The sequence below is a fragment of the Rhipicephalus sanguineus genome, chromosome 11 (assembly GCF_013339695.2).
Source record: "Rhipicephalus sanguineus isolate Rsan-2018 chromosome 11, BIME_Rsan_1.4, whole genome shotgun sequence".
Taxonomy (NCBI): Eukaryota; Metazoa; Arthropoda; class Arachnida; order Ixodida; family Ixodidae; genus Rhipicephalus; species Rhipicephalus sanguineus.
Genome location: NC_051186.1, coordinates 95,450,202 through 95,476,010, shown reverse-complemented (window position 1 = coordinate 95,476,010; position 25,809 = coordinate 95,450,202). Strand labels below are relative to the sequence as shown.

Genomic DNA, 25,809 nt, shown 5'->3' with positions numbered 1-25,809 from the left:
CCTGGCGGCTTACAGAGAAGTCAGGAGAGCCTTCCCGCACCCGCACTGAGAACTCTCGCGCGCGGAGGCAGTAAAGTTCCGACAGTTGCAGACCGAGTGCGTGCTGACACCGGCTCTGGCCCGGCACGTGTGCCCCGACATGTTCGTGGACGCAAAGTGCAGTGTGTGCGAACGTGAACTAGCTACTCTCCGCCACATCATGTGGGGAGGGTGTAACAGTGCTATGCACAGTGGGAACGGGCAGTGCCAGGACGCCACGTATCCCGAAGAGGTGAGAGCGTGGATACGCTCCGAAGACCTGAAGACGCAACGAAGGGCCATCCAGCGGCTTAAGGAGGCTTTGGCGAAGCAACGGAGAAAAGGAGCCGACGACCCGTCCAACGGGCGCGGAGGCACCCGAGTAACTGTCGCCTAGTTGGAGCACAACATCCTCGAGGTCTAGGCTCTGAGATTATCGGACACTAATAGCCGTAATCTTAAGATAGGGAACATCCGCGCCCTGCGAGGCCGGGGACTTCCCACACGCCGGATGTGTAAATAAATGTTATTTCTCTCTCTCTCTCAAAGTTTTACCAATGCTGACCCTTCGCGTGGCCGCACCCGTGAAATCCATGCGCCGGTGCGACAGCACTCCCTCAAAATCTACTTTATAAACACACGGCACGTAAACGAAGCTACTGTGTCGAGGAAGAAACGTTGGTTCATGGGTCAACGCATGGAGGCATTTGTGATCGCGACGTTATAAAGAAAGCGGTGTACTTACGATGAGCTCCACTTCGTAGGGAAGCTTGTTGATGCTTGTCTGTGGTAAACACTTGGCGCGTATGGTGGCATTGTCGTCCAACACAGCTCTGGCATCGGACACATGTCCACTATTATAAAGTGCGGCTCCTTTGCGCGCACTATCGCCTCAAAAGTAATTATTTGGGACGCGCACAAGCAGCAAATCGCACGCGCGCCCTTCCGCCATGCTTGCAGTGAAAGGAGGCGTCTGCTACGCGACCCGCCAGCGGTTCCAACGGCCGCCATTACGCGGCTTTCAGTGGCGCCCCTATAGGCGCTGCGCATCGCGTATAACGCCGCAGCCCTGAGCACATGGCACCAAAGCCACAAGAAAGAAAAAAAGGGTGAACAAGATATTGGCTCAGGCAAATCACTGTAACACAGTTGCTTAGCTCCACGTCCCGGCAACAACGCGGTTGCAAAATAACACAAAGAGAAATCAGCACCAACACCCTGTTCTTCACCCAAAAACGTGAATCTCAGAGGAGAATAAAACCAGTATCGAAACGCATCTACAAAAAAAGAAGGATGATGGTATTACTAGGTCTAGCGGTCCCCTGCCGTCAATTTCCCACAGGGTGGTTGTCGCCCGAAGAGATTATGTACTTCGTAAAGCACCAGGCCGGAAGTGGGCCTGTACCTGTTGCACAGGTGGGCATCCGTGTCAGCGATTCTCTGCCTTCCACAGCAGCGACGGATGCTCGACTATTGCACCAAGGTTGAGGAGGGTTACGGTGCGCGCAAGGACCTTTACAGATCCTTGTAAGGCAACCTTTCGTGAGTAGCACCCAAGAACAACCGAGCGCCAGATCGGTGTACTCATCTAGAACTTAGGAAAAACCGGCAGGTTTCCGGTCGGCACTGGGAATCGAAACCGGTACCTACTGCATCAGAAGCGGACGTTGTACCATGTATCCCCGCTGCAGGTATAGGGATTAAACGTAATGGGAATTGACGGAAGGAAGGAGGGAATACGTTAAGGAGAAGGCAGGGAGGTTAACCAGACAGCAGTCCGGTTGGCTACCCTACGCCGGGAGAAAGGGAATGGGAGTGGAAAGATGGGAGAGACAGAGAGAGAGAGACGTCATCAGTGAGCTTTCCCTGAAAATAGCACCTACAGCAACGTGAAACCATTGTCGTGCAAGTGGTTTGCATATCAGTTGTCACTGCTGGAAAGTCACAGTAACTACGCGCGAGTGAAAAAAAAAAGATACAATTTCAACATGTCCCTTTTATAAATTAGGTTGGAAAGTACCACTGCAGAAAAACTGTCGTTCAGAGGAAAGTCCTGTAACCTCATTCTTAACCGTAATATGTATGCACTTGTCTTGGGAAGTATGACACGTGGGTTATGTGTTTTCCGCCTGTTGCTAGAGTGTCCAGCGCCGAGCAGACAAAGGAACATTTGTTTTACAGAACTCATTCGTACAACTTTCCTGAACATACGACATTTCAGATGGCTCTCGGTAATGCGTAGTATACTTTATTCAAATAGTGAGAGCATTTTTTTTTCACTAATTCTGGAGTCTTTTATGAAAGCCGCCCAACTTTTCTCGTGTTCCTTATTGATAGCGGAATAAAGGCTCTATCCAATGGTCCACCGAAATGAAACGCGTTTGCCGAGCCTCACGCGGAAGGAACATGTTTGTATTTCTTTTAAGGCACGTGATCAAAGCGACAACATCATTTCGCACGCAGTCTTGGAATCGGAAAATTTTATCAACGTTTTAGTTGAATCGTTATTTTTAGGTGTTGTAGTTTCCTAAAGGAGTGGAATGGGCAAAATAGAGAGCACAGCGAGAGAATTGCCGTAAGAAATTGTGCCTAGTCGATGTTTGCCAGCCTATCGTTTCGGCACCGGAGAGGCGCTGAAAGAGGTAGGAACTTTTGTTTTATTTCGTTCCCATCGCCCCTAGATGGCGTTGCACTTCATCGACGCATGCGCAGTGGAGCCACGCAACCCGACAGCCACGAGGTCCGCTCGAAGTGTCGTGTTTTGGGAGGCGCTCGTAGAGCAAAATACTAACAATAACTATAGCCTCAGGTGCCAGAGGCTAGTAAGTGCGAGGCGGCAAGGAAGCGGAGAAGGCCAGAACACCCGATCCCGGAGCGCTCTCTCTCTCTCACTCTCTTTAGCGCTCCACGCAGAAGCGTGCCTTATTCGAACCGCCGGCTCTCTCGCTTCACCGTTGCTTAGGGAAAGGAAGCTCGTCGGGGCTTTCTCGCCGCATCTCGCGCTGCGGGCCTTAGGGAGAGGAAGGGTAGCTCTCGTAAACTCTCGCCCCGGCGCACTCGAGACCTTTACCCCTCCTCATCGTGGCCATCGCCTGCGCCTTGCAGCTGTTGCAGTGCCAGTGTTAGCAGTTCGCTCAGTGTGAGTTTATGCTGGGCTACTTGCTCAAAGCAGGGAGCCTTTTGCCAAGGCCAGAGTTTGTTTTGGGGCGTGTCGTCGGCGAGCCAAGTGGCGACGTGGTTCTGTGGTGGGCGTTGATCGTTCGCATTTCGGGCACTGCCTAAAGTTCTGAAGTTGACATTATCAACAAATGGTGTGAGCCCGGCACCGTTTTTCGAGGCTATTATCCGTGAATTTTGATCGACTTTGCAGGGTAACGGGAACATCGCAAGCGATCCACTCGGCTCACCTCTGCAGCTGGCAAGCGGACGGCACGTGCACTTTGTCGAGGTCATTAACCCTGGTGACCGTTTGTGCGGCTCGTCTTTTCAGTGGTTTGTTATGACTACTACTCAGGGGGGCAATTAGTGGCAGAAGCAGCGGCACACCACCTGCGCATCTTGAGAGGACATCAGCGGCATCGTGTTGTTATCTACACCCGATTTTGTGTCGGTTTGTTCGACAAGAAGTGCAGAACTTCAGGAGCGATCTGACGGTGTATTCTCTGCGTGCGCACCAGAAGGAACTGTATGCGCAAACCAGCGCCTGCCGCTAAGTTTTGCGATTTGTTCTGCGCACTTGGCAAGTAAAAAAAAAGTTTCGTGTGGCTCGTCGTATAACCACGAACCACGTTCATACGAAACACGGCTCCCAAGATTTGGTTGTGACAGTGAATGCGAAAAAAAAAATTGAAACAGCGCCACCGAAGTTTGCTCCTTGAAATATAAAGGCCCATTTCGTCGTGCACAGCGCAGGAAGACGTCAGTATGTAGTGTTGCGATTTCTTCAGGTGTCATCGAGAACTTCTACTGCTATGTGGGTGCTTCTTCCGGAATCGGCCGTCTCGTGAACGCCAGATTTATCTTCCATTCTTCCATTTGTGTGAATGTGAATGTAGACTTTGCGCTCTTCGTGGTTTTCTCAGCTCCTCGCGCCATCCAGCGGAAACCAGGTACAGACCTTTTTGTTCTTTTTGTCGTGTCACGCCCAGCTGAATACTTAGCTATGAACTCTAAGTAATCACTACTATGCAATGGGGATGTAACAATTACAGCGAGATATGCTAATTTCTTTTGTTTATTGTTTATTAGTTACCTGCATCGCCCTGTAGGCTATTACAACAGGGAACTAGGTCAGTGCTTACCTAGGCACGTTAACAATTTTTTTTCAATGTGTGCCAAAAAGCATTATTTGATGTAATGTATACAATGCTAGATCTCAAGCTGTTCCAGTTTCGAACAGGTCTATCAAAAAAAATGTATGCAGTGGCACTCAATGTGAAAGTTGTACAAGTACAGAGCTGTGATTCGCCTGGCCATCAGCGATGCTGGCGTTCACGGGCAAGCAAGCGCTTGCGTTCCAAAAATGCAGCCTACTCAGCGTTCATGGCGAGAAAGAGACAACCTTCATTTGTGATGCCGTCGTGACCTCTCCTCTGTTCCTTCCCTCTCCTCCTTTCACTCTTCCTCGCCCCCCTTAACTCCTTCTCAACCTCACTTCCTTTTCCAACATCCTTGCTAAGCTAAGCAATACAAGGCTATGCTATGCTTTACCTTTCCCCTCCTTCTTTCCTTCCTCTTCACCCTCACTTCCTTTCCTGCCCATATGCTATAGTTTGCTCTACATGGCTGTGCTATGCATGGCTTTGACTGCATTACGCCAAACGACTACATGAGATGACAGCTGATGACAGATGACAGGAGATGACGTGAGTCGACACCAGGACCCTGAATTTTCTCCACATTTAAAAGATAACGCAACACATCACCTCCACAAGGAAAATCCCTGACCTCCAACTGGTGGTCCCTTCGCTTTGATGCAAGATCTAGTTGTGGTTACTAAGGGTCAAAGCAATTTGCATACTGTAACCTTTTTTCGCCACGCAACAGTTCCTCGACACATAGAAAAATCGATTACGTTTCCTCCTTTACGACGTCACATTTATTTTGACACTGATGGGAGCCTATAAAGAAGGCGTAGAATCCATGTGATTTGATAGTAGCTCCAACCAAAAAAGAATTATTTTTTAATAGTTAAAGTTTCGGGGGTTGAGTTTCTTGTTCAGGAGGTTGTGCTTCGGGAGAGGCGGTGCGTCGTTCTTAGAATACCAATCCAAGAAAGTGGAAAGAGGGAGATGGATGATACCTGCGGCTCCCGAATGCATATACGCCAAAGCATCTTATTCGCATTATTAGCTGTGACAGAGACCACTTTTGCTAAGATAGGTCTTGTCAAAAAGAGCATTCTGTATTCTGACTGATGAGCATTGCGTTTTATGACTGTGCTTATCAGTCTTCTATATATCAATTACTTAACAAAAAAATGTTCATGTCAGCTAACCAGCCTGCCTTTCAAGTATCGACAACTCGACCAGACGAGTTTCCAATATTGTCCTGGAATGCATATCAACCGCCATTATGTAGTACCTGAAGTCTAAGCTCGGACTGGTTCAAAACAGAGCACCAGACGGCTCAGCTTACTTCAGAAAGAGACCCGTTTCATTACAACCTGACGGTATATTACGTAAATGAGATAACCCTGAATGACGCGCCCCATCGCAAACACGAAAGTGCTGCATTTAATGCATCCCAAGGCACCATATATTATTCTCAACGGTCACCTAATACCTCAAACTAAGCTTTCAGAAATCCCCGCAAGAACTAGTTATTATGATTTTCTATACACTCAGATAAGCAGCGTTGTGTGAGAGAGCGTTTTCTAAGTCCCAAGAAGCGCCACTTGCGTAGTGATGCACGCTTCTAGTCAGAAAAAAACCCGGGCAAATAAGGCGCCCTCTTTGCTGCCGTCGTCGCGAAAAGGGTGCGTTTATTTTTCATTTTACGTTTTTTTATCAGCGTCAAACTCGATTTGCCGCTCGAGTGAGGCGGCGCAGTGCCCGTCCCTCTTCATTCTCATCTCGCGCGCTGTCGAGTTCTAGACGTCAAGCGACGCCCTTAACAGTGCAAGAAGAAAAAAAAAAGAAACGAGACAGAGAGCCTGCCCCTGCTAGCATCATTTCGAGAGCTTCGCAGGGTCAGCTAAAGTAAATGCCCTTTTGCTGTCTACAAACGATTTGCGTATTTATTTTGTCGTTTTGCTATGTCACATATTATTTCACGTCGTTTTTTTTATACGGAAGCATGCGGTTCCTGACATTCTTCTTGGACACGTATTCGGTCAACTCGTTTAACGCTGCCACTTTGTCCTTGTTAAAACGTCATTACCACATTCATAATGGCTTACTGACAAACATACTTGTGCGGGTTTGTTTTCGTCCAATTGAATTCATAAAAAGTTATTTCCCCACAATACGTTGTGAGCCATTCCATACTGATTTGTAAAGAACTGGAAGGACGATAGTAACCAACAGCACAGCCGAAATATATTCTGTCTATTTATATTTTCACAGACCCCATTTGTCACAGTGATTGCCTATTTTTGTTGCTTCTTTATCTCATTAGTCGCGACCAAGCTATCCTCGTGCAGCAGCGAACGTTAAATTAAGCGGAATATTTTAGCGCACTAATGCAATATCGTTGTAATCACTTAGGCTTCCTTGATGTTAGTCTCAAAGTTCGGGTAATCCGCAAAGCGGAGTTATAGGCTTTTATTCATAGCGATTTGCTGTCACATGCCTTTTAGCATGATGCTACGTGGACGTTTTAACAGGAGACGTAGGTGCTTGCTGTTTGAGATTGAAGAGGCTGGGCGGACCGGTGTGATGGAAGCTAATAATTTTATCTTAGGTTAGATGTGCACCACAAGCAATACAGAAGATACATGCCGCACATGGTGTGAATGAAATGCCACAAGCAATTTTCAATCTGCGCTTACAGCAGAGAAGATGTTCGTTCCGAACTAAACTAAACTTAGCGCAGACACGAAGCGAACCTTCACTTAAATTCGAGCGGTGTGTGCAAATACCGTTGATGTCAGTACTTTGCAGCAAGCTGTAGAATGAAAAACGTACGCAGTTGCACTCAACGTGAAAGCTGTAGAAAATGCGGAGCTCTGATTCGTCTGCCCTTGAGCGACGCTCGCGTTCACGGGCAAGCGCACTGCCGTTTCAAACGTTCAGCCTGCTCGCGTCCATGGCGGGAAAGGAAACCTTAATTTTGATGCAGAGGCGCCCTCTTTCCTCCTCTTTTCCCTCCTGTTCACCCTCAATTCTCGGTTTCAACCCTTGCTAGATAACACTATGCACGGCTATGCTGTGCCCCCTCGCCCTTCCAACCCCTCACGAACGTCTCCTCCTCTCTCTTATCCCCTTTCCAACACCCTACCTATACTGTACTACACATGGCTATGTATACTATGCTGGCTATGCTATGCTTTACCTTCTCCCCCATTACATCTTCCTCACCCTTCCATCTCTTTTCCCCCCCTTGTATTGCACTGCTATGCATGGCTGTGCTACGCATGGTTTTGCCTGCGTGACGCAAACATGGCTACATCTGCTTTACCTCTTCCTCCTCCTTTCCGTCTTTTCCCCTCGCCTCCCTTTCCCGTACTCTTACTCTACTATACGTGGTTATGCTATGGGAAAATTACCCTTTAGGTTTGTGCCTCACGACGAAGGACATAGTGGTCATTGGTCAATTCTTGTTGAGTGGTTTTCTTCGTGGGGCGGTGTCTTGCATCCCCCGGATCACTATGTTGGTTGTCGCTCTGGCGCTTTGAGAGAAAACGGTTTTTTAAATGACGCGTCTCCGTCCGTTCATGGCGCCATGCGCGCTATCAATGAGGACGCGTCACGCCACTGCTGCACAAGCTCGCTTTAAGGGTGCGCACGAGCGCTGTGCGGTGGCGGCGGTTTCGTTTCAAGCTACGAATCGAAGAGTACGAGGGAACCGACCTCACTGAGGCGTGATATATGAGAGGATGACGCGTCTACAGCATCCCCACTGGAACAGGAGGTCGCGAGCGCAGCCACACGCGTGGCGCAAGCAGTCGTACCCTTCAGCTGGCGTGGCACCACGGCACCTCCGTGAACTAAGGCGAACCAACCTTCGAAGAGCTAGCTTCGTGGCATTGAAAAAAAAACAAAAAAAAATTGGCCGCGTATCTGCGTGCTTCGCTGCAAATGCGTCCAAAGCATAGAAGGCGCTGCGTGAGTGGCGCCATTGAAACGTCGGGAACATGAGTGCTGTGTTGCGGACTGGTAGTCCCGGCGCAAGCAGGCGAAACCGGCGGTGAAAACGACCGGCGCGGACGCCAGCCAGCCCGAACACGTGGTTTGGCGCGAGCGCTGAGGAGCCGCTCAACGGACTCTCCACACACTCTTTTATTTACACGTCGCCTGGCTAAACAGGAATGCCAAGCGGCGCCCAGCTTCGCGCAATACAGAACGAAACCGAAACACAACAATGAGCTGTTGGAGGGCACGGAGGAAGTAAGTTTAAACCAGTCTCATTTTCAGCGCAGCTTAAGAACAGGGTCTTTAGAATTACGTATGTATGCATTTTCTGTTAAAGGAAACAACACCTAATGCACCTAGTGATGTCGTGCCTCATAGCAAGGTTTGCGTTTTGATGGACAATGTACACAAGAAACCTAGTGAGCCGTTCAAGATGCCTGCCCTTGGGCAAGTGGTTCAACTTTGGCCGAGAAGCTGAATCGAGTGACGGCACCAGAAAGACAGAAAGACAGATCAAAATTCTCCGTTTAAGTATCCCAAGAAAGACTTGCTTTAAAACTAGAGGAGCCGCTGGACGACTAAAGCGCGCACACGGGTGCAACCAATGCTCAACGTCGGGCAGCAAACATAGCACCGGAATAAAACAACGTCGCGGCACCCTCCTAAGCTTGCTCCTTGCGCCTCGAAATTACGAATTCGCCATCGTGAGCGGTGCGGCCCGTAAGGTCTAAACCGACGCTTGTGTTCGCGTTATATTTGCGTCCTGACGATTCGACAGCAACGTAGTCGTGTCTGTTTTGCGTTGTTTCCAATAATTTGTAGGGAATTCGTGGGGACAAGGTTTAGCACGCGTGGCTGAACAAGCAGCTGATTTCAATAATAAGGCGATAGCCGATTCCATCGTTCATCTATTCCTGTCACAATAGCGGGCAAGTAGCAAGCGCGAGTTCGGATCGAAGCGGGCGATGGAGCCCTCATGGGCGATGCCATGTTGGTTCGCCATCACTATTGCCGGCAGTTATTGATACAATAATTCAACGCTTATGACGTACATGCGAATCGTTATTAGCGCATCCTCTATTGCTGGGACACGTTGTACGTGCCAAGAAAACGCAGTTGTCCTAATATTTTCCATTTAAAAGGCAGTTACAAACTGAACTATGCTTTGCTGCTCAAGCATGTGGTTTCCTTACACCTCGTAGCTTCCCCCCTGCTGCAACCAGCTTGCGAGATGGATCGGACAGGACGCTAGCCTATGTTTAGCCAGCATTAGCAAAAACTCACCGGGAATATCACTTCTTTAACCGTCATCGATTAGCAAACAGAGGCGGACATTAGTCAACACTGAGCCTCGGTTAACTAATACTAATGGGTGCTCACTGCGCTACGCCAGGTGTCCGTAGTATGCGGCTGAATATGGTATATGCCGGAACAATCTTCCCGGTTCAGCGCTCTACATTTCAGTTCTCCACAGTTGGTCCAGCATTTCTGAGAGCTAATGTGTTAATAAACAGACGCACGAGCAGGCGGACGGAGGCACAGACAGTAGCCGTAAAACGCTTAGGCAGTAACAATAGCCCATTGTATCAGCCCAGGAACGAATATAGTGCTCACACTTATTTCGGCTACATATTCGAAGTTCCCAGGGCTTTGAGTTTGCCAATATTTTAAGAATACCAGCGCCACGCTATGCGGAGAGGCATTAAAATACTGAATAAGTTTTAGCTCGCTTTTCCTATCCTCATCCTATCCATTTTCCTATCCTTTTCTCAATAAAACCGTGCCATAATTTGACTTCACCCAACACAAAAAAAATGTAAGCAGTTACACTTCTGAAATCTGTATAAAGTGCGGAGCAGTGATACGCCTGTCCTTCAGCAACGCGCAGCATACTCGGCGTACATGGCGGAAAGGCAAACCTTCATTTGTGGTACAGTGGCTATGCTATACAGGGGTTTCCCTGCGTGACGCCAAGCGATGACATAAGACGACAGCATACGATGACAGCATAGTCCCTTCCTCCTCCCCCACCCTGCCTCTTCCCCTACCCCTCATGCTCACTTCTCTTTCACGCCCTCTTGCTGTACATGGTTGTGCTATACATGGTTTTTGCCTGTGTGACGTCATACATGGCTATGTTATCATTGGCCGTCCCCATCCTCGTTTCCCTCCTCACTCTCAGTTCCCTTTGCCGCACCCTTTGCCGCACGCACTATACAGGGCTATGTTATACATAGTGTTGCCTGCGTGATGCCATAAATAGCTATACTCTGTTTTACCCTATCCCCTCCTCATTTCCCTCCTCCTCACCCTCACTTCGCTTTCCCACACCCTTGCCGTACCGTTATACAAGCCTATGCTATGCGTGGTTTTGCCAGCGTGACACCATATATTACTATGCTATGCTTATCTTCTCCCTTCCTCCTTTCCATCTTCGTCACCCTGACAACACTTCTCACCCTCACATCCCTTGCTATACAGGGATGTCATATACATGGTTGTGCCTGCGTGACGCCATGCGGCGACATAAAATGGCAGCATACAAGTGCAGCATACTCCATTTCTCCTTCCCCTCCTCCTTACCCTCACATTGCTCCTGCTCAGCCTCGCTTCCCTTCCCCGCCCCCTTGCCGTACATGGCTAAGCTATAGATGACTATTCCGGGCATGGTTTAACTACGTAAAGCCAAGCGACATGAGACGACGACGACAACATGCGATGAGAGCATACGGCAGCCCGAGCACCTAAAGTGCTTCGCACTTCGAATCGAACAGCCCCCCTTCAGGAACCAGTACTCTACAATGCATTGCAAAGTTTTCAGTCAATAAGGTAGTCCAAATATTAAGGGTCAGCTGTGTCGCTCGGGCAGAAACTGCGAACTTTGATTAGAGTGTCATGATCGAGCGCTCCAGCTCGATTGAAATGACTGCTTATACCCTTGTAGGTACCATGCTCTGACCACTTACTTCATGTTCAACCGATAGACAACATGAAAGCCGCTTCGCTCCGTATTCCCCCATGCCCGCGTTTTGTAGACGTACGCCAATTCGGATCATAATGAAGTTAGCTGCTAGCCCTTCTTGGTATGGCATGCCGATTTGTTGCTATCGCATTCATTGCTTCGCCCTTGCGGCGAAACTGTAACTCCTTAAGAATTGTTTATATATGCGCCAAATATTTCGATTCTGTAAATATTGTGGGTGAACGTACACCCTTCGCAACGCACGGGAGTTTTGAGAAAACCGGGATGCATATCATTAGGAAGTAGGCAAGAATAGAGGCAACCAAGACTATCAGTTTGATTCCCTGGTGTGTTGAACATTGCAGAGCTACACCGCTAAGCTACAACAAATGCCATAGTTCAGGGCTTACCGTTCACTTATGCCGCTTGGATTTTGTCCCATACGTCGAAGTCGAAGTACACGGCTAATGTACACTTCTACATCCGTCACAAAGAGGCCACCGTATAGGGTAACCAAAACTACGACACTTTATTTAGCAACTCATGCCATAGCCACTTGTACATCAATACGAGTTCTTCACAAACGGGTGTATTGCAGTTCTCTTTCTCATTTGTTAGGTTAGTAAATTGGTGTTCGCAAAGAACACGTTTCCTTTGGCAATTCCTAACACTGGCAGCGTGCTTGTTCGAATAAAATTTCTCTTGTGCTACCAATCATCTTCATATGCTTGTTGTGATAAGTTCAGACGAGATTCCCGATAAAAGTTTGAATCGCTCTCTCACTACAGCTGAAGTTCTGACCCGTAATCGTTTCCCAAACGCAAATCTTGCAAGCTTCTCACGCAGGAACGAAATGTGGGTGCTTCACTACATACCAACTCGAACGCCCCTTTGACTATATTGGTGCAGGTCAGCACGCGTCAGCGAATTCAGCGCTCATTCCGTTCTTTCCTTCCCTCCTCTCATCTTTCTAATTCATCCCTTTCTAATTCATCCCAGCCTAGTGTAGCCAACGCGATGCCTTTCTGGTTAACGTCACAACCTTCAGTCTTTCGGTTTCCTTCCTTCCGCTAGGATGAGGAAATGCCAATTTAAAAAATAAAATCACCAAGCCACAATTTCTGTTCTTCAAAACTACGTGGGCGTAGAAAAACGTGGCCGCTTCTAATTAGCTGTGCTCGTTAATTACGGCGGACGTGCGCCAGAATGCCAAAACTGATAACGGGAACGAAGAGGGCGCCGTTTCGACATAACGAAAAACTGCAAACAAATAAAAAAGCTCGTGAAATGAAAAGCTGTTCGCTATTGCTTGGATTGCCTGCAGTTTTGATTAGCCCAAAGAACTTCCTCTGCCGCACTTTTTCTTTCATCCATCGCATAATCAGTTTGGCAAGGAAGTGGGAGAAATTTAGCGAATCATAGTGTTTCGGTTGTTGCGTTATATTAAATGGGTAATTTGCAGATTGGCTCCGTGGTCTTATAATCTTTCTTTTTTTTTAATACGATTCGGTTAGGGGGGCGGTATCCAGAGGTGGGGAGGAACTAAGTTTTCTTCGTCGCCAGACAATCCTGGTGCTTCACATCCTGGTGTAGACTGGGACTGCGCAGGCGTATCTAGGCGGACTAATTATGCATTGAGAGGGGCGTACACAAAATACCTTTCTCATTATTTTGATTGAACTCTGGAAGTCTTTGCAATGTACAATCCAAGATTGTACGATGCGTTCAGAACTAAATTAAAGGGACACTAAAGAGAAACAATGAATCTGTTTAGATTGATAAATTGTATTCTGAGAAATCTAATGTCTGTAATTTTACCATCATATGTTTAATAATAGGAGAGAAAATCATGTCAATATTTCATTGTTAAATTTCGCGCCGAAATCTCCATGCATGACGTCATAGATTTGAAGCTGTGTTTATCGTATTTTGGCGCCACTGGCTCAACAAAATTTCTTCAAACTTGGTATGTTATGTCTATGGCCATGTCAGAGGAAGATTTACTTAATTTTTATCGATTAGGAACTACGTAGGCTTAGTAGGCGCCTCCAAAATATGTGACGTCACGGCGAATGGTGCGGAAACTTCAAGGTGGCGTCGCCACACACATTTTCTTTTTGCGCTTTTTCTCGCTTACTAGGCGTCTTCTCGCAGCAAGCGTGGTGTTTCTGGTATCGTGAAAAAGTAGTGTACTAATACGACAAAATTATTTTTGCTCTTTAGTGTCCCTTTAAGGAGCAAACTGGGGGTGCTGCTGCATGTGGACGACGGGGGCAGAGGGAGCATTCCCCATTGCCCAGTAAGGGACAATTCTGATGTCAATGAAAGCTATTTAATCCACCCCGATGGAGTTGAAATAACGAGAGGCAGAAATCAACGCTCCTAATAATAATAATAATAATAATAATAATAAGAAGAAGAAGAAGAAGAAGAATTGTTGGGGTTTAACGTCCCGAAACCACGACGTTTTGTGAGGGACGCCGTAGTGGAGGGCTCCCAAAATTTCGACCGCCTGTGGTTCTTGAACCTGCACCTAAATCTAAGTACACGGGCCTTAAGCATTCTCGCCTCCATCGAAAATGCTGTAGCCGCGCCCGGGAATCCATCCCACAACCTTTGGGTCAGCAGTCGAGCGTCAAACCACCGGACCACCGTGGCGCGTGCTCTTAATCTTGACCTCAGTTATTTGGTGTGCTAGCTTATACCTCGACAATAGCCCGCTGTTGAAACGACATTTAATATCGGCGTAAATTTCACAAATTACCATGCGTGGTGCAGCACTGAGCAGAAGTGCTCTTATGATGAATACTTAAAGGGGTCATGAACCACCCCTCGCACTTGGTGACAAAACACATCCTGCGGATAGCAGCCATTGTTATGAACATCACAGCCCAGCTTTGCAGCATGCGAGGCAAGGAGACAACAGCTGAGTGCGAAGTTTCCGTTTTCTCAAGCGTGCTCTCTTCATACAGGGGCCCATCCTCAGTCTTCGGTGGGGCGCCTGCTGTTTGACGTCGAACAACAGATAGCCTGCTGTTGGCCACTAGCCGACATAAATCAAGAGCGGCGCTTGGATCAGATGCGCTTCTAGAGACGGGGTGCCGCCACTTGCCGGTGCCCCGCTCTTTAAAGTGTGCTAACATTACACATTACAGTACGCGCACACGAATCATAGCGGGGGAGTGCGATTGCGTTCTGTCACGCGCGCTCACGGCTATGACGCGCGCTGACATAACTTTTTCCCAATTGTCATCCCTCCTGTGTAGATTCCAGCGCGCTTGTCGGGTCGACAGAAGATAGAATGTGTCCAAAGTGTGTGATAAATTCCTGTACATCCGCTCTTCCTTTAATGATACGACAAATGTTTGCGACAATTTACTGCTGAGGCGATAAACTCCGATACCCAGGTCATTCAATGATTCCTTAGAAAAGTTGTTCAGGAAGCCTTTATGTTAGAATAAAGGGGCCACTTTGAAAGGTAGTATATTTGAAAGAACAAAACAGAGCATTCACATCATGCAACTCTGTAATACAAGTAGATTGCTTGGTGCCAGCTTCAAAGTCGCGAGTGTAGAGGATCGGTGCATCTGACTGTACTATGTACAGCAGCTTGTATAGCGCATTACACAAAGCCCTTCACGTGCAGATGTTTGATGTTCACGCTTCTGTTTCGCATAAACCCTTTCCCAAAGGGCAGCATGAGCGTCGCCTAGAGGTGTTTACCGCGTTTGCCTTTCCTCTCAGCGACATACATTGAGCTCGCATTCCAGTACTTTTGTATTTGCCCAACAGGGAAAACATTGCAAAAACCGGGTCTGACAGCGCTGAACACGACAGGTTGAAATATGCAAAGATGGCCGCACAGGACAGCTCCCCCTGCTTTTCTGGCGCCCTGGAAAAGACAAAAAAAGCAAAAAAGAAACAAAACAGGACAGGCGTGAAATTGAATGCGCTTCGTTTCAATGATTCTCGTAAGGTTTTGACAGGTGGGAAAAATACCGGCAGCCACTTCTCGTGGCGACAAGCGTCGAACAACGGCCATCGTTTGCATTTTATGCCTCCGGTACGAGGCCATATTTATAATGCATGCTAGATTGGCGAAGCTCTCAGCCGCTGAACAGTTTAACCACGCCTCTCGATTTGGAGGCAAGTCCGCGCTTCATGTGAGTCAGCGATTTATATGGCGAGAAAAGAGGCAGATTTATCGGTAGCCATGTACGCCGCTGCTGAGATATTATGCTCGCGTGCATAGATTTATATGCGCCTTAAAGAACGCCCAAGTGTTCATAATTATTCAGGAGACTGTCACTATGTGGTGGCGCCGTAATCATATCATTATTTTGGCCCAGAAAATTGTGTTTTTTTATTTTGCAATTTAGCCCCATGACGCCTGAAAGTTTTACGCGCAGTAGCAATTTTTATTTACCACTTATGCGTGATGCACATAACGAAGCCCATGATATATCGAGGGTGCTGGGCCATTTGCAGAAATCTCAGTTACAGTTCGAAAACGCTACGGAACCGCTCCACCCTTAGTGACCAATCTCTTCCAATGGGAACTATAAAGACAGAGCTGCGGAAATGTTTAACTCCAGTTTGGTCCGAGACAACGTTCTTGGAATTTGCTGGAACGCCCGCGTAATGCTCTGATCTCAGTTATTACAACACCCTGGAAAACTATTTTTCCTGAGGCGGCACCTTTGAACGAAAGGGAGTTGTAAGGTAGTGAGAGAAGCAGCGGTTGCGGAAAGGTCGATCTCCTGCCTTTCTGAAACCTCGCTCACAACTGCAACGCCACTACTAAACTTCGACCTCAGGGTGGTTTAGGGGCCTTTCACAATTAAAGACAAAAAATGCCTTCGTTTGCAATGAGGCATAAATCATAGAGCTTAGTATTTGGTTCAATGAAGAAAAGCACACAACAAGCATCAAAACCACATGATGAATGATAAGGCGCCTGTGAACAATGGGAACAGCCTCCCACGCGTTCCCGGTAGAGACTGGGTTGCAGCTGCTTTGCACTTCACACGAGGACTTCCAATGAAGTCGAAGCCCTTCCTTCTTACCGCGTGTTTTCCGTTTTCATATATAAAAGAGACACGTATAGTAACTCATTCAGTTCATTCTAAGACAGCCATGCATAGGTCACGGAAATTGAAGACACCAGCAGACCAGCGTGAATACAATGCCCGACGAAAGGAACAAATTCGTCAAGCTGAAAATGGTCGCGGAACCAATTATGGTTTGCCACAGCGACAGCATAGCGATTATCACTGCCATTACTCTAAAGTAATAATACCCCCGCCCCCCCCCCAATCAGCATGTGTGGCGTTTAAAACAGCTATGCTGGACATTCACGTTCGCGGGATCGCTGGCAATGTTTTGCCTGTTTGTTTATTTTAAAGGCTACGGAAAATGGATTATTCAGTAGTTTAACATTTGGATTCACTAAGTATAACTCTTCTTTCTAATTGACGTCGTATCCACTAGTAGGATTTGAAAAAAATGAAGACCATATGATCCCCCTTAGGGATTGGGCAATCAATCCAGTAGCATCATCATGCAAGAATTTGCGCAAATGCATTTCTCGTGTCGTTCTTTGCGTTAGAAGAACAATTTGAGAAACCTCAGGAACTTATACGCCCGCCATGTGTAGCGTACAGCGACGACTAATTGCAAAGGTTAAGGTGTAGGGATTACAAGGTCGACCATACTGAGACAACTTTGGCCTCTGCATGCTAATACATCATTTCAGCATATCTTTTCCTGGCGGCGGTGAGTCAAGCCAGGGTGCGCGCGCCTGCTGTGGGGCAATCCAGAAGGTTATGCGAGTTTATAGGGCGTATCGTTAAAAATGCGAAAGTCTCATTCTGCATTGCCTACTGTGAAAACACTGCGAAGTAAAATGTACGGTCGTACCCGCGATATGAAGGCTTACGAAATTGATTGGCAGAATGCGGTGATCCCAGAGAAGGATTAGGACTACTGGAACTGTAAGTATGCCCGAGGGAGTATTATGAGGCACGGAATGTGGTTTTGTGGTAACATAGCGATAGTTGCGATAGAAGCGGTGTGTTCACAGTTTACCTTATATATCGCAAGAGCCGCACGTTTACTTTAACGCTACATATTCCGCCGTTTCGTAATAAGATAATGCTATGTGAAAAGCTGGGTGACGTCATGTTTATTTTAGCTTTCAATTAAAAGTAGCGGTTCAATATTGAAATCTCGCAGGAAGTTTATTTCTTTCTCTTTATTTGTGCCGGTACTTTGCAATATGTGTTGCCCAGCTTTCATGAACAGATTTTGTTTCGTTCATATCATTCGCAATGCTGGTTAGTACACCGCTCATTTCTTTTGTAAGGGCTTCGGCTATGATATTATTGCCCACAACCACTTACAATTGTTTGTAGGGTCTCTTTGTCTGATACGACTTTATTTCATTTCATTTCATTTATTTATTTTAAAGACCCCGGAGGGGTGTAACATAAGGGGTGGTTTTACAAACAAAAGATACAGAACTTGTCCACGAATAAATCTCGTTATTTCTTAGATGAAGACAGGTGAGGTGGTTATGGAAGCAATGTGGTGGGGAAGGCCGTTCCAGACTTTGGCTGTGCGATAGAAAAATGATGACGAGCAAGCGACAGTACGTGCACTTGGACGAGCAACGTTATATGAATGGCCTGTGCGCAGTCAATATCTGTCGGGAAACTCGCGGATGGCAGTCGTACATATATGTTCCAAGTAGCCAGTTTGTCTTCCAGCTTTGTAATAATTATGAGCATGAAAGCGGAATAGCATTGCCGGAACGAAAACCTATTGGGACGCCATTTTACTAAGAAAATCTCGGATCACCAAACAGGAATCTGACACCATGTTCACCAGATACCTTAACCATACAGAAATTAATGTATCCTATTCGCACACAAGAGTTATATGACTCAGTAGTCAGATTTACGTGTAATTGCGATATATACTTAACACGAAATGCGTGACAGTATATTTCGTTGCGTAGAGCGATATCTATTGTTTGGTTAGTTGAGCGATTCACTCAGTAAAAAAAATCAGATTCTCTACCAGTAAATGCCAAAAAGATACGTGCTTCTCTCGCGCATTTTACTAAAGTGTACCACAGAAGTATCTCCTTCTGCATGCTCTCTTCGTGAAGAGCAGTCTGAAAATGAAGAAATAATAACTTTATCTACACTTGGAATAAAGATGACGGTTTGTGAGTTTATCAGTAAGCTACAACAGTGTGTTAATTCAAGCTATGTTAACGCTGAGCTAGCTCAAGGATAATTCACTACTCAAGCATCATCCAGATGAATATCTCATCATAGTCGGGAATCTCGTTCTTTCCGAGTTCACAATGCAGCAATGTTGGTGCGGAATTGCGTGGCACAGCTGCATGTGTTACCTTCCATTTGCCATTCGCCAGATTCTTTGCTTAGCCCCCGTCAATACTCCCCGTTGACTTTTTAGTTCCGAAGTGATCGTAGCTGTAATAAATAATATTATTGTGTAAAAACATTGCACATATAGCCTACAGGAGTCATCATATGTGCGTTTCCTGCACCGTATCATCAGACAGAATCCATTCGTAGTGGAAGGAGAGGCTCTCTACATTTATTGCGAAAGTGGGCGCTCAAGATACCATTGTAACTTAATTGTAGTATTGGCAGCTGTATGCTCTGTGGTGGTCGTGTACGCCGCTGCAAAAATGTAATTTCATTTCGAAATACAGGCTTTGTTTCGTACCTTATTACTTTCTTCCTATTTTTATGTTCTTTTGGAGCCTAAACATTAAGATTAAAAATCGACAGGTGACGGAACTTTGTTATACCCCTGACACACGGGCATGTTTGAAAGGCCATTGAGCCAATGGCCATCGAAACGCTACAACTCCATCGAACTCGATGGAGTTCTCGCGTTGCCACACGACGGTTTTCAACGGCCGTTGACTGATTCAGGATTTTCTCGCAAACATTTTGTGGCGCTGCTAATCTTATTTTCGTTTTCATGTCGTCGTAAGTGAACTAAAATAAATCCACTTAAAAGCACACATTTGTGCGTTGTCTTGTTCTGAAATATAAAAAAAATGTTTATACATAATTATAAGCGCATTATTAGTTATAAGTAGAGTTGGTTATAAGTTTGTTGAACAGCGAAACTGTGGCTACGTTATAACCGCTTTACCTGTCCGGCCGCTTTTTCCGGGTTTGCGAAGTTCACCACGTAGTTTTGCCTGGTTTTGCGGTTACGTGTATTCATTTCGTTTCATTGGTTTCAGTACGTGCCTTTTCCGCCATCATGAGTGACCGTGAAACAGATGACAAGGCCGCTATGGTGTTCTACGCGGCTGCGATCATGCAGCTTGATGCTGGGATCGAAGCGGCGAAAGAGGAAGCCGACGCCATCGAGAATGAGCTGTTGCTCGTGAACAATTTGCTGAAGACTATGGATGCGGTGACAGAACGAAGCGTCAACAGGGAAAGGTGGTGTTTCACTCGGCAGACGGGGTGGTTCGAGGAGACCGTGCCACTGCTTGGCGACAAATTCTTCAAGCGAGCGTTCCGCGTTACTCGGGGGACCTTTCGGTACATCGTGGACGCAGTCGGACCGCTGCTCGAGCGCCAGAATACAAACATGCGCGAAGCCATCGCGCTTTCCTATCGGAAAAACTACCATGGCGGATACTGGAAAAGGTGGTGGATATAGTGGAAATAATGCTGGGTATGCTGGACATCATGGTGTTTATAGTGGACAGTGGTGGGTGGCATGGTGTATGTTAGCTGGCTAAGGTGGAAAGGATGGTGGACGATGGTGGAGTGCAGCAGCGAAATACTGGGTAGGGGTAGGAGACAGCGCCCACTATGGCGCGAATGGTGGAAAGCAGCGAGGGAATGGTGGGTGAGGAAAATGATGGTGTACCGTGCTGCACCATGCTGGAGAAGCTGCGCCATACACTGTCATTAAACTCGAAAGCAGTGGCAACTATGATGAGTATAATTTGAAATATCATTGCAGTGCAAATGAACAGCATTTTGAGCGAGTTTGTAGTGCCTAATGGAGCATTGTAAAACTGAATAGACAGGATCGAACTTGTTTTGTATTTGTAATACACCCCTTGTGAGCATGCATTTTCTTTATTTCTTATTGACTGACATGAAATAAATCTGTATTTTTGTGGTGAGTGGTTGAGCCTCTTCAGCTTTCGTTTTCAATGCTACATTTGTTTGCTGTACCTATTGTACTGATCGCGAAAAAATGCTCAAGAGTGTATTGCCTGATTATTAGTAAATTTTAATACGATTTTCTTGGCTGAGAATATTGATTCGAGCACGAAGAAAAAGCGAAATTAGTGACCACTGGATAGCAGTTAACTTTTGGACTTCCGTAGGATGTACCTATCCGAGACCACGCCTGTTGCGCTCTAACATTCGCGCTTAATTTGCTGCTCACTCACATTTATGATAAGGCAAAAGAAATGAAAGTAAACATGATGGCAACATCATGTGCGCTACGGCTTCCGTGATGTAAACCATTCATCTTCGTTGATTTCGACGCCCCATGCATGCTTCGGCGAACGTCTTTGATTACGCCCCACACATGAAAGGCGACTGCATGCTGCAACCAATCACCTCGCATCATAAGTGCCGCTGGTGAAGCGCTACTGATTGTCTGCACAATGGCCCAGGCATTCGCTTGTGACAGCCCCACACAGCAACACTGTTCTTCCGCTTGCTGTCATTGCACGTATCCGGGTTGTAGCTGGAACTGTTTTTCGCTCAGCTATTAAAAAAATGAATTTAGCGGCTTGAGCAGGAATGTATTATTCTCACAATTTAACGTCCAGAACAGAATCTCATTTTGCGCGTGCGCAACAACATCAAGATTTAAACGGCTGCAAGGTGCAAAGCATTATTTTATTGTTCAGGATAGCCAACTAGTCTGCTCTGCTGATACTTAGATTTTGCTAGCGTAAAGCAGAATGTAAAGAGGGAAGGGGGCCCCAATCAGTCACATATCGGCTCTAACAACTCTTGAAGCCAGAAAATTTCCGGAGCCCCCACACTACGGCGTCGGGGACCACCACTATTTTTCCAGAATGAACAGCAACCGTTTGTTTTGTTGTCGTTCCGCAAAAGCGGCTCGTGTTTTTGGGACGTCGTCAAACCCTTGACAGCAGTTATTATTTTCTGATCTGTTGTCGCAGCCGGGCTTAGAGTAGCAGCTGCTTCCCGATCCTGGCTCTTAAGTGGTCGATTAGACTCTGAAATGGCTTGTGTGTAGCCTTGAAGACGCTGCCTTCTTTGCGGGCACCCTGGTAGCGAGTTCCTTACAACCTAGCCTCCGAGATTAATGTCTACTGCCCGTCTCTGAGGCCGTGTTCGCCATAGGCGCTGTCTCAATGGCGGCGGTGACGTCACGTCCGCTAGCGTCGGAAGTGAAATTCGTTTAGGTGCCGTGGCCACTGGCGTCGCCGCTGTCGTCCTCCCAGATTTTTCTTTCCTGACATGGCGGCGCGCTGCTTTCAACGTGGTCATGGCGTGGTGATTGTGTTTGTGCTGATGCGGTAGATTTTCGTGCGCGCCCGTGCTTTGTGTTTTACGTTGCGGTCATTGACTTAGGCGGAACATCTTGAATCAGTATGATGCGCGGTACACGGCACACTAAGTCAGCTGCAGGCGCCAGCTTCCAAAGTACGATTCCTTTGTTGGTGATCATCATCGATTAAGTGTGCCGGAATAGTTTCTCGCAACGCGCGCTGTGGCATGGAGAACCGACGTGACAATTCGTGCACATGGGAACTGACCATATAGCCTCTAGACCGACGGATTCCTGCAAACGGGGTGGTCAGCCAACGCTGACTTGTTACATCACCTGAAGACCGGCGGACGTCGCAACGTGTACGCTGCCAGCATGTTCTCTTGCGAAAGGTAGGTGGCTGTGAGTGCTACTCTGTGCACGTTATGCATTATTATTGCTGTATGCGTATTGCCAAGGGATATTGAATACGGTGGTGCTGAGTGTCTTTGCAGTTGTGTTGAAGCTGCTCCCGCCCGACGTTTGTGAACAGCTTAATCGCTACTGTTACAAAGTGCTTGGATATGTGAGACGGGCGCACTACCCGCCGTAAAACTGAAAGCATAGATCAAATCTTCGACAGAAAGGCTCTCGTCTTACACAGGTATTTAACAATCGTCACTGCACTTGTAATAACCAAACTAAAAAAAATTATTGCTACTGCCACCGGGTTGTGCTGTGACTGGGAATCGGTGAGGCGCGATAAGTTTCATTTGGTGATGCAATAAACAACACTGATTATGCTAGCACCCTTGTGCACTCATAAGTTTTTACGTCGGAAATTACGGGAATTTGTTCAGAATCCGCCCCTGAAGGACGATATAATGTAGTAGGTGGGCTTCTGGGGAAGGCGGAATTGGGTGGGGGTTCGGCATTGCAGCGCTAGCGTCAACTGGCCGGCTGTGTATCCCCGTTGGCTGGCCGCCGGCATCGTCCAATGTGGATTTCTTTTGCCGCTGCAACGTTTGAAAGTTTAGGCTGTGGTTTCGGTGTGTTTTTTTTTCTCTTGCTCAACGCGGGCTAGCGAATCGCGCGTTCGTTTTGCGAGGGGTAGGTTAATTGCCGCGAGAACTGACCCACTTGTGGTTTTAATAAGATTTATTTCAAGGGCTACCATCACGTTAACGCTGCCGACCTGTTGCGAGGGCAAGTAATTGGCCCCGCACGGAATGCCGGCACTATTTCGCTTACGGCAACTGGCGAAAAAATAGTATAACAGCCGGTAGTACCTCACCAGCTGTAGTGATTTGTAGTGCAATTTTACTGTATTAATTCAAAAGTCACTTAGTCGTAAGTTCAGCAGACACGTATAAACTGCGCGAAGACGAGCGAAGCGCAGAGAACACACACACCGTGCGCTTCGTGTGTGTCTGTTTATTTACGTCTTCTAACGTGTTGTCTTCGCCCATTTTAAAGGTGTCTGCTGTATCTATAAACCAGCTAGCCCAACAACATGCAATACTTGCAATAAGGACTCACTATAGTATCTATTTATTTAATTGAAAGGAGCAGTGTAAGACGCGTCAATATATTGATTTCTAAACAAATCATTTATATTTTTTAATGATGCTTTTTAAATATTTTTCAGGTTGCTTGGAGAAATGCATCTCTTTGTAGCTGCTTCAATTATAGCCACCGAGGAACTACCGTGATGTCGTGGTGAGGGTTTTCTACAAGGGTTTTCTGCAGAAGCTGCTCGTCGAGGCAAAGGAGTAAGCATAACGCCAAGAAATGTAGAAAAGGGTATAAACTTATTCACTGGGCCAGTCTGTTTTTTGCTTAGTGCAAACATGGTATTATTGTGCCTGTTTTGCCTGATAACACATTTGGAACCAAAGCTGAGAGATACCAGTTGGTTTTCTGTGATTAACCTGTATGCCTTGTGTAACAGGCAAATATGTTTTGAAATATAACTGAAATAGCATTGAAAGGGAAATAGTTCATTGACAAATATGCCCGCCATCTCCGTACCTGCCAGGTACCTTGTACACAGCATAATTTCTAGCCACCAAGGCTACCGTCCACCATCTGCCCACCTAAATTACTGTCCACTATCCACCCACCTTGTCCACCATCCGCCACCGTCCACTATCCACCCACCACCGTCCACCATCCGCCACCGTCCACTATCCACCCACCATCCACCACCGTCCACCATCCACCCACTACATTAATCCACTATAATGGTGGATGGTGGTTTCCACCATGTCCACCATTTGACTTTTTCCAATAGGGTTGATAAACGTGTCGCAATCGGCCTGTACCGACTGTGTTCCTCAGCCGAAGAACGCAGTATCGCGGAGTTGTTCGCCGTGGGACGCTCAACCGTGAACGAAGCCTACAAAGAATTGTGCGAAGCCGTGATCGAGACTATGGAGACCAAGTGGGTCAACATGCCCACAGTGTCGAGCATGGCAGAACACATCCGCGAATTCAAGGCAATGTTGGGTTTCCCGCAGGCAGTGGGAGCGCTAGACGGGTGTCATTTTCCCGTTTCGCCGCCCAAGGAGAGCGCCACCGACTAAAGGAATTAAAAAGGATGGTAAGTCGCAGTTTGCACATGGGTTGCGCTTTCATTACACCGGAATTATTTGGCAAGTTAGGTCATATTTTTGCACTGGAGAGGATGATTGACCAGCTGAACGAACGTGCGTTGTAATCCAGACAACAGTCAGGCTAGTTATGTATACAAGCTAGGCATCGTTATACTTGTTATGCCTGCTATAACAATCCTAAGCAACACCATGGCTTGGAACATTGACGACTGCATACTATACAAAAGTTGATCACTGCGTCATCAGGCCGAACTAAATCTTTACTTCCGTGCAATTCATTAACTCATTCTATAGTCAAAACAAGACCTCTGATTACTTTGTAGTAACAATAAAAGACAGTGTGTACCCTAATGCTCTGTAGCAATATTGTGAGAAATATGTGGTAAAATGTGTAAATTATATGCTCTGTAATTAAACTTATGTAATGTGTGTGACCGGGCTAGTTGGTATTCCATATTGACGTGAACAGCGCGTGTAATACACAAGGACGAAGAAACTCAGCGCTAGTCCTCGTCGTTTCTTCGCCCTTGTGTATTACACGCGCTGTTCACGTCATTATGTAATGTGTTGCTCAGCCTTGCCATTCATTTTCATGTTCTCCGGAAGTGCACTTCTCTGCTCTAAATCTACTCCTGTCATGCCCTTCAAGGGTTGACTGTTTCATTAATATAATGGTAGAAGCAACGTGAATTAGTGAACAGTTTTTTTTTATTTTTTCTAATGCAGGTACAGCATGATTCTTCTGGCACTGGTGGACCACCGGTACAGGTTCCGGTACGTCAGTGTGGGATCGCCTGGCCGGTGCCACGGCTCTTACGTCTACCAACGTTCGCTGCTGGAAAATGCGGTCCAGGGACATTTGTTCCGCCGGCCACTACTCACTATCAGTGGCATTGCTGTGCCACCTCTGATCCTGTGTGACCAGGCCTTCCCACTGACGGCGAACCTCATCAAACCATTCAGTCACAGGGCACAGTTGAGCAACGAACAAAGGTTGTTCAATTACAACCTTTCCAAAGCTCGCCGCATTGTTGAGAATGCATTTGGTAGGCTAAAGGCAAGGTTTCGCTTCATCATGAAAGGGATGGAGTGCGACCTTGACACCTCTCGCCTTGCCATCCGTGCCTGCTGTGTTCTCAACAATATGTGTGAGCATTTCGGTGACACTCTGCTCCAACACTGGCTGGTTGAGGTTCAGAACAACGACAAGGAGCTCCAACAGCCTGACCATACCACAGACGTTGTAGAAGGCACAGGTTGCGACGTGAGAGAAGCTCTCGTGAGACATTTTCAGCTCAGCTGTGCTGGAAGTGCCTAACAAGGGCCCCTCTAATGTCATTGCTGTAGCCTTGCAGATGCTGATTACTGTGCTGACCATTTATCTCTGTTC

The 25,809-nt window shown here is 46.9% G+C and overlaps 1 protein-coding gene across 1 annotated transcript; it reads left to right on the top strand.

Annotated features, from left to right (window-relative positions):
- Positions 1 to 223: 223 nt before the first annotated feature.
- LOC119375242 (uncharacterized) lies at positions 224 to 25,737 on the top strand. The gene is made up of 4 exons (XM_037645424.1): positions 224 to 400; positions 1,472 to 1,545; positions 24,098 to 24,307; positions 25,146 to 25,737. The coding sequence occupies exons 1-4, from the start codon at positions 224 to 226 to the stop codon at positions 25,735 to 25,737; spliced, it is 1,053 nt and encodes a 350-aa protein (XP_037501352.1).
- Positions 25,738 to 25,809: the final 72 nt, after the last annotated feature.